The 15,178-nt window shown below is 39.4% G+C and overlaps 1 protein-coding gene across 5 annotated transcripts in view; it reads right to left on the bottom strand.

The window, feature by feature from the left end:
* Positions 1 to 627: 627 nt before the first annotated feature.
* The window catches only part of RNF144B (ring finger protein 144B), an 82,975-nt gene continuing 68,424 nt past the window's right edge, over positions 628 to 15,178 (bottom strand). For 3 of the 5 annotated variants that reach the window (XM_027654026.1, XM_027654024.1, XM_027654025.1), the window contains 2 exons: positions 9,594 to 9,698; positions 652 to 1,818 (listed from right to left, as the gene is read on the bottom strand). In XM_027654026.1, coding sequence (XP_027509827.1) covers positions 1,666 to 1,818; positions 9,594 to 9,698 — 258 coding nt within the window. In that variant the 3' untranslated portion in view covers positions 652 to 1,665. Of the gene's footprint in view, positions 1,819 to 9,593; positions 9,699 to 14,998; positions 15,122 to 15,178 lie in introns of all 5 variants that reach the window. The other 2 variants (XM_027654028.1, XM_027654027.1) reach the window with 2 other exon arrangements.

The following is a 15,178-nucleotide window of genomic DNA, read 5'->3' as shown; positions in this document are numbered from 1 at the left end:
AGTGCTGGGTGCCCAGGTCAGAGCTTTAGCTAGCAGGAATTGTTGTTCCCAGACATCAGTAAGCTGGATTTATTGTCGGGGCCAATAAGCAAGGCAAAAAGCTATGTCCAAATCTGCTGCTTAGATACGAGTTTTACTCACTATAAAGGAGCAAGGACAGATCTTAGAATCATGATGAAGAGAGGTAGCAGAGGTAGAGGAGAATTTCTCAGACTTAAGCAAGAAAGAAAAGGGAAGGAGGATTTTAAAAATAGACAAGTTTCAGGCTTCTGTGTGTGGGAGACAGTAAAACAAAGAGATGTAACAGTGAGTTGGACAGAAGATCATGAGTTCAGCTTTGGCTAGTTATAGAGGAGATACCAGAAAACATTCGTTTCAGAGTCTTCAGTTAAAAAAGGTTTTACATAAAACAGATTAATGTACTGCAAGAATGTCTCTCTTCCTTAATTCTTTAATATGGTAATTTAACAAGCTCCGATTTCCATTGTCTAGGACTGTAGATAAGCCACCAATGGGCTTAGGGACCAGAGGGACTTGCTAAGGAATTAAAGAAAAATGAGAAGGTGGTATAATAGGAGAGAGGAATAAAAAATGAAAGCAAAGACTGGGATTTTTTTCTTTTTTTTTTTTTCTGGCCTGAGTGCCTGCAAATCATAGCTAAAATCTGCACTCTCCTATGAATTCTGGGGCATATTTCAGCATGCCCCATTCTGAAGTTTTTGTACTTCGTGCTCATGCAGTCATCTGACTCATGCCAGATTAGTTCCTATAAAAACCTATGTGTTCTTCTATATGACCATCTTTACAAGTGCATTACTTTACCTAATTTTTATAAACCTCTGCACTGTCTTACACATTCCTAGTCCACCTGCATCTAAGCATGTATGCAAAGCAAGAACATAAGCACAGTCTTTCAAGGAAAGTTTGAAAATAGGCAGAGTTAGGGCAGATCAGTCCCAGACACACCAGTCTGCAAACTACCATGAAGTGAGTCCCTTGAAAAACACTTCAGCTTCCAAATGAGACTTTCAAGTTGGTGTCGGTCTTTAGAAGCAGGACTGGGATCTCATCTTTCTAACTAGCAAGTTTCTTCTTCAGCCTTGGCAAGGAACCATCTCCAGATGCAGAAGGCTGACCTCTGGGAATAGAAAAGCTTGGCCCCAGTGAGACCATCAGTTTCAAATTTCTTTACTAATAGGCTTTACTCAGTTATGAGGGGACCTATTATTCCTCTGGAAAAAAAGAGCAACTATACTAGATGAACACACATGAGGCTTCTACACAATAAAATCTATTTTTCAGTGATGCTTGCAAAAATCCACATTGCACTTCAGGGTATGTCTCCCTCAGAAGTTCTGAAGATCCCTATGGACGTACAAAAGGACTGTGTGCCCTGCCATGCACCAGCCTCTAGCAGCCTGTCTAATTCTAACAGTACAACCACCACCTCAAGCACTCAGGATGAGCATGCTATAGGAAGAACAATGGAGCCACAGGTTCACAATCTGAGAGTGTTGCCCATAAGCCTGAGTAAAAGTCTGATAATTCAGTAAGATGCCACTTTGTTGATTCTGCAAAACTGAAAGAACTTCAAATTTGTCTTGGAGCACAGTGAGACCTAGTGAAAATATTTCAAAACAAAGACATCTCTGTCTGTTCCTCAGCTCACTCAACAGGCTTTGTCTTTGCAGTATGTAGCAGTGCTACCTCCACTGACACTGTAAAAAGGAAGGTAATAGAAACAAAAACGTTCACACCTCGTTCAAACTTCAACCTCTTGTACAACTGAAACTGGTCAACAGGCACCAAACAGGCAATCTGAAATGAGAAACAAACACACAGAAAAATCATTAGAAACACAGACTTAAAAAAATTAATAAGCATGATGTTCTACACACCTGCTTTGCTGAGTTGGCTCTCAAATCCACTTTTTTTTTTTCCTGCTTGCTTTCAGCATCACCTTCCTCCATACTCTGACCTCCTTCACCAAAACTTAAAGCAGTTCTTGACCTCCCCTGTTTCAGCAACACAGCCTAGTAGATGAGCCCACATCTTTCTTATCATGCATAGGAAAGCCTTCTCTGTGGATTCAGTATTTATTTCAAGCTTTTCAGTTTCATGTTAGTTTAATGTAACAAAGGGTGACATGTTGCCAGCCTTGGAGACTGCAGCATGTTGTTCATGCACAAGAATACTGCCCAAATGAATGGTTCTTCATTCATGTCTCCCAGTCTTAATGGTAGGGGTCACTTAGCTCTCAGGAACATAAAAGCCAGTCTGGTTTCCGTTTTTCATTCACTTTATGGGGTGTGGGCTGAGGCAGCTAATGCCATTGCTGTTGGAATTTGACTTAGACACACACCAACCTATTGGGAACCGGACTGAAGATAACATATTTAGCTGGCATAGACAATCAGGCTTTGCTGATACATTTTACACATTACCATAATTAAACTAGCAGCCTGAAAGGCTAAATGGTCTAATCTCCAATTAACAGTCTACGTAAGAAAACCAAGTGCCCTATTTAAAACCAATAAGCAAACCTGCACCCAGGGTAAGGAGGGATTCAAAAGAAACTTCATAGACACTTCAGGAGCTACATGTTTGTTGGATTCAGAATGTGGGATCATTCTCTTTGTCTGATCTGTTTGTAATATTGTACCAGCACTGAAGATATCTTTCTCTTTTACTGAAAATAAAGCCAGACTGATACTAACACAAGACCTGATCATTTGAAGCACTGTGAGGCAGTGTGGAACTTTGAAGTCAAGGGCTCTCATTCAGTGGGATACTCTCATCCAGTAACCCACTACAATCCTTCAGATTACTGTAAAAGGCAAAATTTGCCTTCAGTGAAGTGGACACTGGTCCTTGCTCCCCTTCTGGATTGTGTGATACAGTATTCATGAGAAGAAATATAATGACAAAAATCCAATATATATTCCATATCATACTGTGAACACATTTCCTTTCATAAATTAAAAGAAAATAATAAATACATTTGTATTATTAAATATGAAATTGATTTATTAAGATCTCAAATCAACTGAACTTGATTGCACAACATTGCATTTTGTAGCAGACGCTTGGATCATTTATTTAACCTAAGCCAGTATTATACAAAAATGAATACAAATTATGTCAGGATTTAAGTGTTCAAAGATGCTTAAAAGATGCTTATAGTTGGAGAAATCAGAGGATTTAATAACAAAATAAGAAACACAAACAAAACTTTACAGAGTATATTCTTAGTCTAGTAAATCTGCCCACAGTCAAAGTACTGTCCTCACTCAGTTTCTGAATTTAGCATGAAAACTGTTTTTAATATGAAACAGTATTACATTAATATGATTGTAAACACAGAGAGTTTCCTGGGAAACTCTTCACCTGTTCATCAGAAGTCAGCTAAAACACTCTTGGAAAATAAATAATAACTAAATGAAAGAGTAAAAGGAGTGAAGTTTGGCAGTTTCAGCAAAGACATTATTTCAGTATTGCCCACTCCTCCCCAGGGCAGCTTCAAACCTAAATAGTTTGGAAAACAATAAGAGTCATATGCGTTTCTCTAGCTGGGTGAGCATTGGCAACTACTTCAAATTTTCCTTCATTAAGACTAAACTAAAACAGCAAGTCTCAATGCTGTAAGAGCCACTCAAGTGAATTGTTTAGTTGTCTGGGGTCTTTCTGTGCTTGCTTTGGCTTTTAACAAACAATTTTTTCAAGAGCAGATCTATCAAGCCCAGAATTTCCCATGTATTAAAAGTCGGCCTTTTTGATTACAGTGGGAGCAGACGCAGGAGTTTTATTGTAGATTTCAATAGGAAGCAGAGCCAGTGCTAAAGGCTTCCCATTCTCCTATGGAAAACTTGAGCTTACCATGCCAGCCCTTCCCACTGGTTTCACCTGGCCCCACTCCTCTTCCTACATACCCTCTTCATAGCTCAGCTGCCCCCTCTCTGCATGCAGCTCTGGTATTGAACACATGCAGCCTGTCACTAATTCTCCCCAGATTTGAAAGACCAGGTCCTGATAACTCCCACACAGACATCAACCTGAGAGGTGCTGAGCAGAAATCTCTCATAGGTTTAGTATTTTTAGGCACAAGGAAAAGAATGCACAATTTGCTGCTGCATGAATTCAGTGCCACATCAAAGCTGTACACACAGATTCAATTGAAAAAAAAAGAAAGGGAGAAAGAAAGAAAGAAACATGAGTATCAGGTCCCAATAAAAAAAACAAACCAAACCAAAACAGCAAATCTTTTCCTCAGTGAACTTTTAATCTCACTTACACTTAATCAAGAAGGACAGCCATAAGCATGATAAGGGGATTTGGTGTTTATCTCCTCCTACTTGGCATCAGTCTAAATGCTCATCTCCAGACAATTTCTCGAGCCCTACCTGGGTGTCCATTCCTCTCCTGCACAACCACAAATGTCTCTGGGCTGGTCAGGGGATGGAAATCTGGGGAGGTAGCAAAACAGCAACCCAGCAGATGGCAAAGGGCCAAAAGAGAAAGACCACAAGCACATCAGAAATAGAGGAAGAAATGCTACAGGACAAGTTTGGGGGATTTTTTTTTTATATTGGGGGTTTTAGTGAAAGATTAGAGGCAAGGACTCTCCTCTCCTGAAAATATCTGGAGACTAATCAGACTGTTAGGAGTTGAAATAAGTTTTCTGATTTTCTACATCCTGTAAGCAACATCTGCAGCTAAAATACTTTGTTATAGAGCACAAGAAAACACAGGAGCTCTTGCTAAGAACAGCAGCGTTCACTCAAAGTAAAAATATCCATGGAAAAAAGCAAAGTTTTGAAGGCTTACTACCACAAAGGGCTCCAGCTGGACCCTTGCTAAGCATCCAAAAAGATCACCCAGCATGGTATGATAACGAGGGGTGCTGTTACTACACAAGACAAAAGAGCAAAGAAAGAAATATGAAAGGGTTCAAAATAATTTTGTTCAGTTGACACAGGGGCAAACTGTTACAGGCAGTGCAGCAACCAAGACCCAAGGAAGAACAACTCCCCTGTTTTTAAACACTGGCTACCACAGTGGAAAGGGAAAATCACTACTCCACCTATTCTCAGGCTTTCAAGGGAGATGTAAGGAGGCAATCAAGAAAATTGAATAGACCTTACTTCCTTTCACACCCACATGAATCAAACCTTGATAATGTCAAGGGAGAGAAGTTGACCAGGACAAGTGCTTCTCCCTGTCACTTGAGCAGACAGGGAGCAAGGACAGATCCTGCACTGGCAGCAGCAACAGCAGTTTGAAAAGGGTGGCATTGTCCACCTCTACCAAAATCCTACAAACAGAGGCACTGTCTCGTTTTGCAAGCAGTGTAAAACAATTTCAACAGGGGCTGTGGTTTGCTTTTGAAAGGGGGATGGGAATTCAATCTCTTTATTGTTAGAAATTACACCCACAGCTTTCTTCATCAGCTACCATGCTCACTAGAGTGATAAAGGAATGCTAAATTATTCATTTTCTCCATTAAGGAGCTCTTCTCTTATTTAGTGACAAATAAAAACAAAATTAAGGTTCTCGTTTGCTCTCCTTCATTTTATTTAAAAATGAGTAAATAAGATCAAACATTTTTATTTTGACTCTGAAAAAGATATGTCAGCCTGCAACATTTTCTCACATTCCTTCTCATTTTACCATTTCAATCTCCCCCAGAAAAATGTAAACCAATTTTCAAATTAAAAATAAAACTGGTATTTTAAACCGACTCTCAGTGGGATTTTTGTTCAGCTATGTATGGAATATAATGCAATTAAGAATTCTAAGATTTGGGTCACTGTACAAAGTGACCCCAGCATCACTTCATAAAGTGCTGACAACCTCTGTCAGGTTAGCACTGGTGTAGATCCTGGATTTACACAGACAGAGAGACAATAAGCAGAATCTGCACTGCATGCAAAGGGGTAATTCTCTACAAACTTAAGAGGCAAAAGGAGGGCCCAAATCAGTACCTCCTTTGCTGACTGCTTCACAGTTTTGATCCCAATCAGAAAGAGCAAAGCGTAATCCCCTAGACATTATCCAAGTGAGTATTGCATTAGAAACCCCTGTATGCAGTGGAGACTTATCCTGGTTCATAGCTTACACTGGTGATTGGACTCACATCGAGCAAAACCATTTCAAACTGTGATAAATTACTTCTTATTTAGATTAGGGGTATTAACTGGTCCAATTAAATCAATGGAGCAAGTTCCCAAGAGAGACAGAAATATTCCAGACAGAAGTCTGCACGATTTAAGAGAACTGCATTAACATAAAACGTTCCTTCTACCTTCTGCTTCCAGGAAGGAATCCAAATTATCTTCATTTATTGTACCATTAGAGCTCGAAAGGACAAGCATTTTATTTAACAAGACTGTTTTTAAACTTTCTTTTTTTGTGTGTAACCAGCTATTTGAAACAGAGCCTGTAGCCAAAACCACTGTCTTACCATGACTACCCCTCATTTATTTCTGCTTAAAGACAGCTATACTACAAGCAGCTGCTATCTAGATGTAACAGGTCAAGATATGACCTAGGATTGCACTTGATTTCAAGCACTGTGGCAGAACAATTCCTTCTGTTTGAATGCACTATTTGTCAAAACAAAAGGACAGCTGGGGAATATACCAGTTTCAACAAGATTGTGTTAAAGGAAAAAAAAAACAAACCAGAGGAGTTTCAGAAAACACATTTTCAAAATACTGAAAAGTACCATTTTCTACTGCAAATGACTTTTCACTTTCAGCACTTCAAGAATAAAAACCTGGATTTTTTTTTTTCTTGGGTCCAGAGGGATGCAGAGACTGAAAGTAAAGCCTTAATTCCCAACATCTCCAATACTCTATGAATAAGCAGTTTACTCCCCAAACACTGAAGAAATATTCAACTGTATTAGAGAGACACATTCCTACTATTTACACTTGTTCATTTCTTCATGTGATATACAAAAAGAAATTCTATTCTTTGTTTAAAATGTTAACCAGAATTTTGCCCTGCTCTATTCCCCAAAAGCAACAGAAGAAGAACATGAACCAGAAGCAAGGCAAGACCTGTGAAAAAGCTCCAATAATTTAGTACCAAACTAGATTTAAACTCTTCAAAGTTTTACTGAGAGGCTAAACCAGACTTAATTCTGGTTTGTCTTGATGAAGACAAACAGGTCACTGGAAAGCACTGAAGAAATGTTACACACCTTTGAAAAGGATTTTTAAAAAGGGAAGAAGAGGAACTTTCATAGCTATACTGTGTTATAAGTGCTTATAAGCTTTGTTATTTTTGGTCAGTTTCCTTCTTGAAGAAAGCTCGATCCAAAACGCACAAAAGTCAATTAAAAGGCCTTCCTTCACTTCAAATTACGCCTAAATTGACCTTTATCTCTCTTGTGTGGGCTAGGGCAAAAGGCACTTTAAAAAGCAAACAAAATAACTGCGCTAGCTAACATAATTAAGAGCATTTAGCCTGAAGTATAGGAACTAATTTAACACCATGGCCATGACAAAGACAGTGTGAACTGCTATTTTTTCTCCAAACTGTAACAGTACCTCATAAACAGCAGTCATAGCATAGTCTGAAATGAACATAACATGAAAAATACACCTTTTCAAAACACTGATGCTATCACAGAGTCGAAAAAAAGACCTTTTCTTTTTTTTTCCCCAGTACAGGTAACTTGTCATTCCTCACAGCACTGTCCTGCTGAGGAACCTTGTCCTGCCAGAAGCCAGAGAACAAATATCCAGACCCTCCAGAGGTGAGAAGCCTCATACTTTCACACCACAAGTCCAAGAGTGTGAAATGAGTAAACTGTAATTCTAACTGGTACTTCCATGCCAAACAATAGCCATATTTAAGCACATTCTCTACCATGAGATAAGGTTATAGGTTTTTAAATAATAGCTTTAAAAGGCCACATATTCACAAGGAACAGCCTTTATAGAGAAGAAAGAGGAATAGAGAGTTCTCATACATAATCTATAGATTACATACTTGCAGATTGTTAATAGAGTCAATCTATTCTTTCTGTTGTTCACACTTTTTTCTGGGTGGTTTTCTTCTTCAAATAAATAGGTATTTGTTAAAATACATAAGCAATAATTTTAACCAGGTTGGGGACTTTTTTGCTATTTAGGCAGAAGGCTTCTGTTTCAAGCACATCACCAAAAGGGCGTGTCAGAACATTCATTCATCCACGGGACACTAATGCACATTTGGATTGTTTAGTCGTTTTGCTTTCAGCCCCCAAAACACCCAAGGATTAAGCTAGCGGTCCATTTATACATGCCCTGGAGTGTTCTCCTGTTTTACTAAGGGAAAATATATCTCTCTTAATTCCTACAGCATCATAACCCTGGATTAACAGAGCAGAATTCCTTCTAGCATTTGTTAACTTTCTTTTAAAAATGCATTTCAATAGAGGCTAGATGCCTCCAATCTGGTGTGATGGATGGGAGGGACATTGCTACACCCTCTCTGTGTCTGTGTAGAAAGAGGAGGAAAGGGAAACAGCTGGCTACTTTCCACAGTAGCTGGATTCAGCCAAAAAAAAGCTCCACCATATGCCTGCATGCCATAACAAACATAGTTGCAACTCCCATGCTAAGCACAGCGTTCAAAATGGATGCTGGAGAGGAAATTCTGAATTTTTCTGGAGTAAAAGACATTTCTGGTATCGGGAATCACACTGTCACTAATTATATACTTCTGCCACAGTTATGTCATTTGTTTACACAGGGCTCAAGGGAACCCAGAAGACAAACTGGTTTTCTTCAGTTCAGGGATGGAGATCTAATTCTTCTTGATTTTATTCCTGCAACCAAATGCTGAGAGAACACACAAAACCAGCCAAAATCCCTTAGCCACCTGGAAAACTGCTGGGAGGCCATCGAACAGCCATCTACAAGCCCATTGTGACAAGCACTGCAAGAAGATCTGAGGAGCACATTTTCCCTCCAGTTTCTCTGCCTTAACTTGCAAACCGAACCTTCCAGTTACTCTGGGAGACTGTGAACATGCCAGGTGTGCAAACAAAGACACCTTTCGTATCTCTTAAGATGTACTTCCACCTAATGCTATGCAGATACTTTTCTTGCCATACAACTACAGATCCTTGTGTGTTTATATTGGACTACAAATTGGTTGTTGAAGCCCAATATCAACATACACAAAGAAATTCTGGCCTTTTGTACCATCACTTCGAGTTCTTGTTCTTGAGTTAAGAAAGAGGCAAGAATTCCAGTGTTTGCAGTCAAATCAAATATGATTTAACTGACAATACTAATGGAGGCTCAGCGATTCTGGGACACAGGGTATTCTGGTTAAGTCACCTGCATGTGTAATACAGAGGTTGTCCAGGTGCCAAGTAAACCTTTCCCCAAGGCACAGAGGGAGGGAAAAAGGAGCAAAACACTTGGAAAACATCTGTTTGTTTCTAACTCCGCTTGTCAGTCAGGCTTCTTGCCAAAAGCTCATTAATGGTAATTAAAGGGACGAAAAAGTGTATGATCATATTCATTATATAGATAATTTGGGGGATTTAAGTTAAAAAAAAAAAAAGAAGAGAGTGAAAGAAAAATTGTAGATACCTCTGCTTCTTGTAGAGTCCCATGGTTCAAGCACACCATGTCTGGACATGTGATAGGAGAACCACAACCTTCTTGAATTGCCAGCTGCATGTACTGTTTTAGACACTAGAAACAAGTAAAGAAAAGAAAAAAAAGTTATAGCACACATGTTGCTAACAAACAGATGCCAGAGATGCCACACAGTTACCACCTCCACTGCCTTAATTGGCTGTCCTGAAGCTCCAGTACACAGAAAACATCAATTATTATAAGCTTTAATGCTACTAGTCATTACATTGGAAAGAATGCAACAAAGAACAATTAATTATGCATGACTTCATCTGCTGAGCATTGCATTTACCTAAGTCAGCAAGTCAGACCCTTCAGCTTTAACAACCCCTACGCTCTGCTAAACTAGGATTGGAGGATTTGAGGGGGGAGTTTCTTTCATTCTAATTAAACAGGCTTCGTTCTTTTGTTTTTCCTCACATGTTCTTAATTCAGACTCTTACCCAACACTCTTCATTGAAGGAGACCTCATTTACAAGAAAGAGTCTACTGTTCCAAGCTGCATAAAAGGGGAAGAGGGTTTATAACCTGGTTGGGATGTTATAATCTGCCCTAGAAGACATGATGCCATCAGTTCTTCCCCTTCACCAGCCCCCCACATAGATTAAGTGATTTCCGTGGTTTACCATGATTTATCATCTGCCTCTACTCTTTCCAAAGTCCATTTACAGCATGGAGGCCACCTTATGAATGTTTCCAAATTGTTTCATTACAAAAATGAGAGGCCTCCCCACTCCAAGGAAAAAAAGTCTTCTGTTCTCCCGATACTTTATTTGGCATGCCAGTTTCAAAGGTATCCAGCTTCTCTATATGACACATATTATGGAGTCTTCAGTAAAATCATGGCATAAAACTGATGCAATGGAGCAAAGAACAGTGCTTGAATAGTACCTCCAAACTGCACAGGTAAGTAAGTAAGCTTACTTTTAAATCAAATAAAACAACAAAGTCTCCTCAAAATAATGACGAAGCATACATTCAATTGCAAATCACCATTAAAAAAATAACAAAACAACAAAACATGTAATTCTGGCAGGGTTTTCTTGCCTAGTCTATTGTAAATGAGAATAAACATATTTTACAAAAAACAGGACTCCTGTAGATTTGTTCCCTATGGATTTATATTTCATGACCATGTGACAAATCTCTCCTCCTCCTTCCCAGTACTGCTGACTTCTTCCCTTATTGCCCCACCAGTTTTCAAGAAATATGTCAAGGTGAAATATGTCTTTGAGATCTCTGTCTCTCTGCCAATTTTTGGAACAGGCATGGAGTTCAAAAGCTACCAGGTGGGTTATGGGGAAATCACAGCCTTTCAGAGCATCAGCATCCCTGGACTCTTCAAAACCATTCTTTCATTATGTACAGGCATTTTACATTCAAGTCTGCATTAGTTTGGACTATTCTGAGAAGGCCTTGCATACTGTGCTCTGATTAAAGAAATTTCCTCATTTGTTTTTTTACTGGAAAACTGATTCCCTCTTAATTGCCAGGATAATTAGGACTTTTAAAAATGGAAATGAGATTTCCTTATTATTCTGTCTGTTTCTCTGCTGAAACATCCATATCCACATGTTTTGTTTAATTCTGATGAACTATACAGAGATATTAGTTCAAGCAAGTAGAATCAGCTTAACTTAGTGGCATTTTAAATTAACTTACTTTTCATTTGTAAATATTTTAAGTAGAAGAATGTAGGAGTATAACCTAACCAGTAAGCTTTAAATATCTAGATCACTAAGCACTAATGGATTCAGATCCAGCGAGCATCCCTATAAGAAAGCAACAGAGAAGGTTCTAAGGAATTGATGGTGCAAGTAGTATGTGGGAGGTGAGGGAGATACTCCCAGGTGAAGCAAAAAAGAAATCATGTAACTGAAAGCAGTATTAGCTCCCTAGGGATTATCAGCACAAATTTAACCAGAGGCTATTCTTCTATTATTCAAACAGCATTCTCAGTGTCCTGTCCCATCTTCTCACCCACTTCTCCCAAAGGCGTCTAGGCACAGTGCTTATAAAAAGTCAGTTTAACCACTGGATCAAATCACCCCAGCAGCACACACAGCTCCATCACAGAGCAGTGAGCAACAAGGAGGAGGAGGTACATAACCATGGTGGTGCTTGGGACCTGGTGACACCAGAGCTGCCCTGTCCACATCTGCTGCCACCACAGTCGGGGCAGTGGCAGCAGGTGACACAGGGAAAGCCAAAAAAAGTGTGCCCAGAGCCCAAGGTGGATCCCAGTGCCATGACTGATGCAGATGAAGACTCCTCTTGCAGCCCTGCAATCATTAAGCACCTAGGGTTCTCAACATGCTTCAGCCCATATCAGAGGAGAAACAAGGTAGCAAGTTCTCACTCTTTGCATAAATTTCCTCCCCGGTTTGTACGTGTCCCCAGCCTCTGCCATGAACAATGTGAACAGAAAATTCTTCCCTCCAAGTCCTTTTCCTAAGGCCTGCACGCACTGTGTGTTGAGTGCACTTCTTCGATACGTGGGCAGAGTCTCATTACATCTCACTCTGTCTCTTCACATCTCACTCTGTCTCCTCATGGGAGACCTGATTACTTTCTGGATCAAGTCTCAGGGCAGCATTTGGTGAAAGGCGAGTGTTTCCCTCCCACCAAAGCATTTAGTTTACTTTAATTCCTCAGCAAGCATGAGAGAGCAACCTTTTACTTTTGTTAAGATCCTGGCTTCTGTCTCCTCTGTGGTGCTGCCTGATATTTAGTAATTTGTTTTGACAGCACGGTACAGTGGATTTGCATTCTGGGGGCAGCTCAGGTCAGCTGGTTACAGAGGGAGGACAAAGCCTGAGAAGTTACTGCAGGCCTAGCAGCAGCCCAGAGGCTTGTTCTTAATTTAGACTTCCAGGACAGAAGCTCAGAGCACTGGCAATTACCCTTCCGTGCAAGGATGTGCATGAAGCTCTTAAGGAGCTTTGATTCACGGTATGGATTTTGCAATCAGTTTCAATACACAGTATCTAAGTCATTTACGGTACCAAGCAAGGAGAACAGAGGTTTCTGAGGATTGCTAATGCATCTGTGTTCTTCTTTTCTAACCCATTGCTTTGTTGTAGGTGAGGATAGCTGGGCAACCAAAGCTGTCTGTGATACTTTAAGAGGGTGCTGTGCTTTCAGAGGGTGACTTGGATAGATTTTGTAATTGTGCTGTGCATTGTTATGGGTCTTCAAATACTTCCCAGAAAACCTCCCTGTTAAATAATTTCGTTTCATTTCATGAAATCTTTTGTGTTTATCTTGTGTGCTTGGAGAAGGTGCAGTGGGTGCAATCCAAGAAGTTGATGGAAGGACTTAAAGGTGCTGGGAAACTCAAAGAAAACATTTAATATTTACCACTGAAGGATTAAGCTTTTTACCAAAGCATGTACATGACTGAAGATGGGAATTCCTTGTTCTCTCTTAGCACTAAAGAAGGAACAGTGGAAAATCACAAAAACTTTAAAATAGGCCTTCACTTTAACAGCAAAACTGTTTTTAGAGGGGTTTTACTATTATTTACAGCTCAGCTACTATTTTAGCTGCTTACTTGAGAAGTGGCAACTAAGAGTATATGAAAAGACACAAGCCGAAAACGTGATGAAAAGAAGTTTCAATGTCTATATAATGAATCATGATTGACCTTCTCAGCAGTATGTTCTCCCACACTATGGAGAGTACGCATTTTTTTGTGGATTTTGTCTACAAAAATCAGCAGTATGTCAGGAAGACTGCACCTACTATATATGATACATAATTGCTCTTTAATGTGAAGGAAAGATCAAGGTACTCTGTCTTCTGTGGTACTAAGCGATCCCTGAAAGGATCTTAATATCAGAGAAATCATGAGATCTCAACACCCTGGGCTACACTCTCCCACCAATTTCCCATGGTGTGGTGACTTTCGAGAACGGAGAGCAGTCAGTGGCTGGAGAGGCCTCACCACAGGACCTGTGGTTTACAGTGAGAGTAATATCATACTCTTACTTTCCATGGCCAGAGCAAGTCATCAGCACTGACTCTCTTACTAGTACAGCAAAGGTTCCACGAATGTGGAAAGGCAGAATGGTTGAGGCAACCAACTAAAAATCCAGTGAAGTCTTGCTGAAGAGATTAGAACCCTGCTGACTACAGATTAAATTGGAGGTTTGACTCCATTATGTTTACTCCTCAAAGAAATGGTAGACACCAACACAAGTAATTTTAACTTCCATATCTGCAAGTGTGCTCTAATCAGTTACATTCAGTTTAACCAGATTTTCCCCACTGAGCAACTACATCATGTACATATCTGAGTTCTGGGATACACAACAAAATCCTGATGCTTTCAAGCAACAGGGATCAGTTCAAATGTGATAATGTAATTCCACCAGTAAAATTCAGTACATGTAACACAATGTTTTAGTGCTGATCTGGCTTTGCCAAGTACGTTTTGCTGCTGCTGGAATACTGTCAACTTCAGTCAAAAGAGCACTCCAAGTAGTTTTTTCTCTGTCTGAGATTCATAATGCATAATGACACTTTTTTTCAATAATTTTCTGTTTAAGCGTTTTGGGGCAAGATTTTTTTTTTCCCCACTTATTCTGGTTTTATCTTTCAGGCCACCACCTTCTTCAATTCAAAAAAACAAGATCAATATCCACTTAACTACTTCACAAAATGCTGCTCATCAGTATATAATAAGTTAAGACCTGTAAAGTACCTGGATCAAATTATCATGCAACATATATGCATTTCTTTTTTATCTTGCAGGACTTCTAAGAAAGATTATGAATAAGGCAAATACTTACACATTCCTCTCCTGGACCTAAGGCTTTGTAGAAAGAGTATGTATGTTGTAACATGATGGAGGCATCTTTAAAAAACTGAAAAGCCTAATCCAGGAATGCACAAACTAATAATATAAAAAATTCCTTCTTCAGTAAGAAACCTTTCCTCTAATCTTTAAAAGTTTTTCTATAGTCAGCTGTGAGCTCCAGGAATAGAAACTCTGTTCAGGTTATTCATGGATTCTTCATTTCAGCACTTCTCCTGCATGCTGCTCTAACTTCAACTTCTTTTTTTTCCCTAAGTATACTGTACAGGGGAGATTTTTAATGTATTGACCAAGAAAAAGACATCTGTTTGGCAATGTATTTAATCTGCAAAGGAACCATAACAGTTCTGCATTTTAACATAAGAATGAGTTCAAAGTATAATTTCAGTGTTATGTTGCTAGGTAATGATGTGACAAAGGCACTACATCCCTCTCATTGTGAATCTTAAGTTTCTATTCAAATCTACTTTCAGATAATTTATGCATTGAAGACAAAAGATGGATCTCAATCATTCCTATATGCTGCTTTTTCAAGTACCTGAACTTGTTCCATTACCTTGCTCCTCTCCCTTCTCCTTCCAGCTCTTCAGGTCCCAAAATGCAGCCTCATTAGTTTGGATGCAAAAGCATAAAAGGAGACCTCATATGTGATGTGACAAAACTGAACAGGAAGAAGAAAGAAAAGAAATGCACTGGCTTATTTTCCTGTCAAATGCCA

The sequence above is a fragment of the Corapipo altera genome, unplaced genomic scaffold (genome assembly GCF_003945725.1).
Source record: "Corapipo altera isolate COAL_440 unplaced genomic scaffold, ASM394572v1 60, whole genome shotgun sequence".
Lineage (NCBI taxonomy): Eukaryota > Metazoa > Chordata > Aves > Passeriformes > Pipridae > Corapipo > Corapipo altera.
The sequence above is the reverse complement of the archived record's forward strand: the minus strand, read 5'-3'. Positions and strand labels throughout refer to the sequence as shown.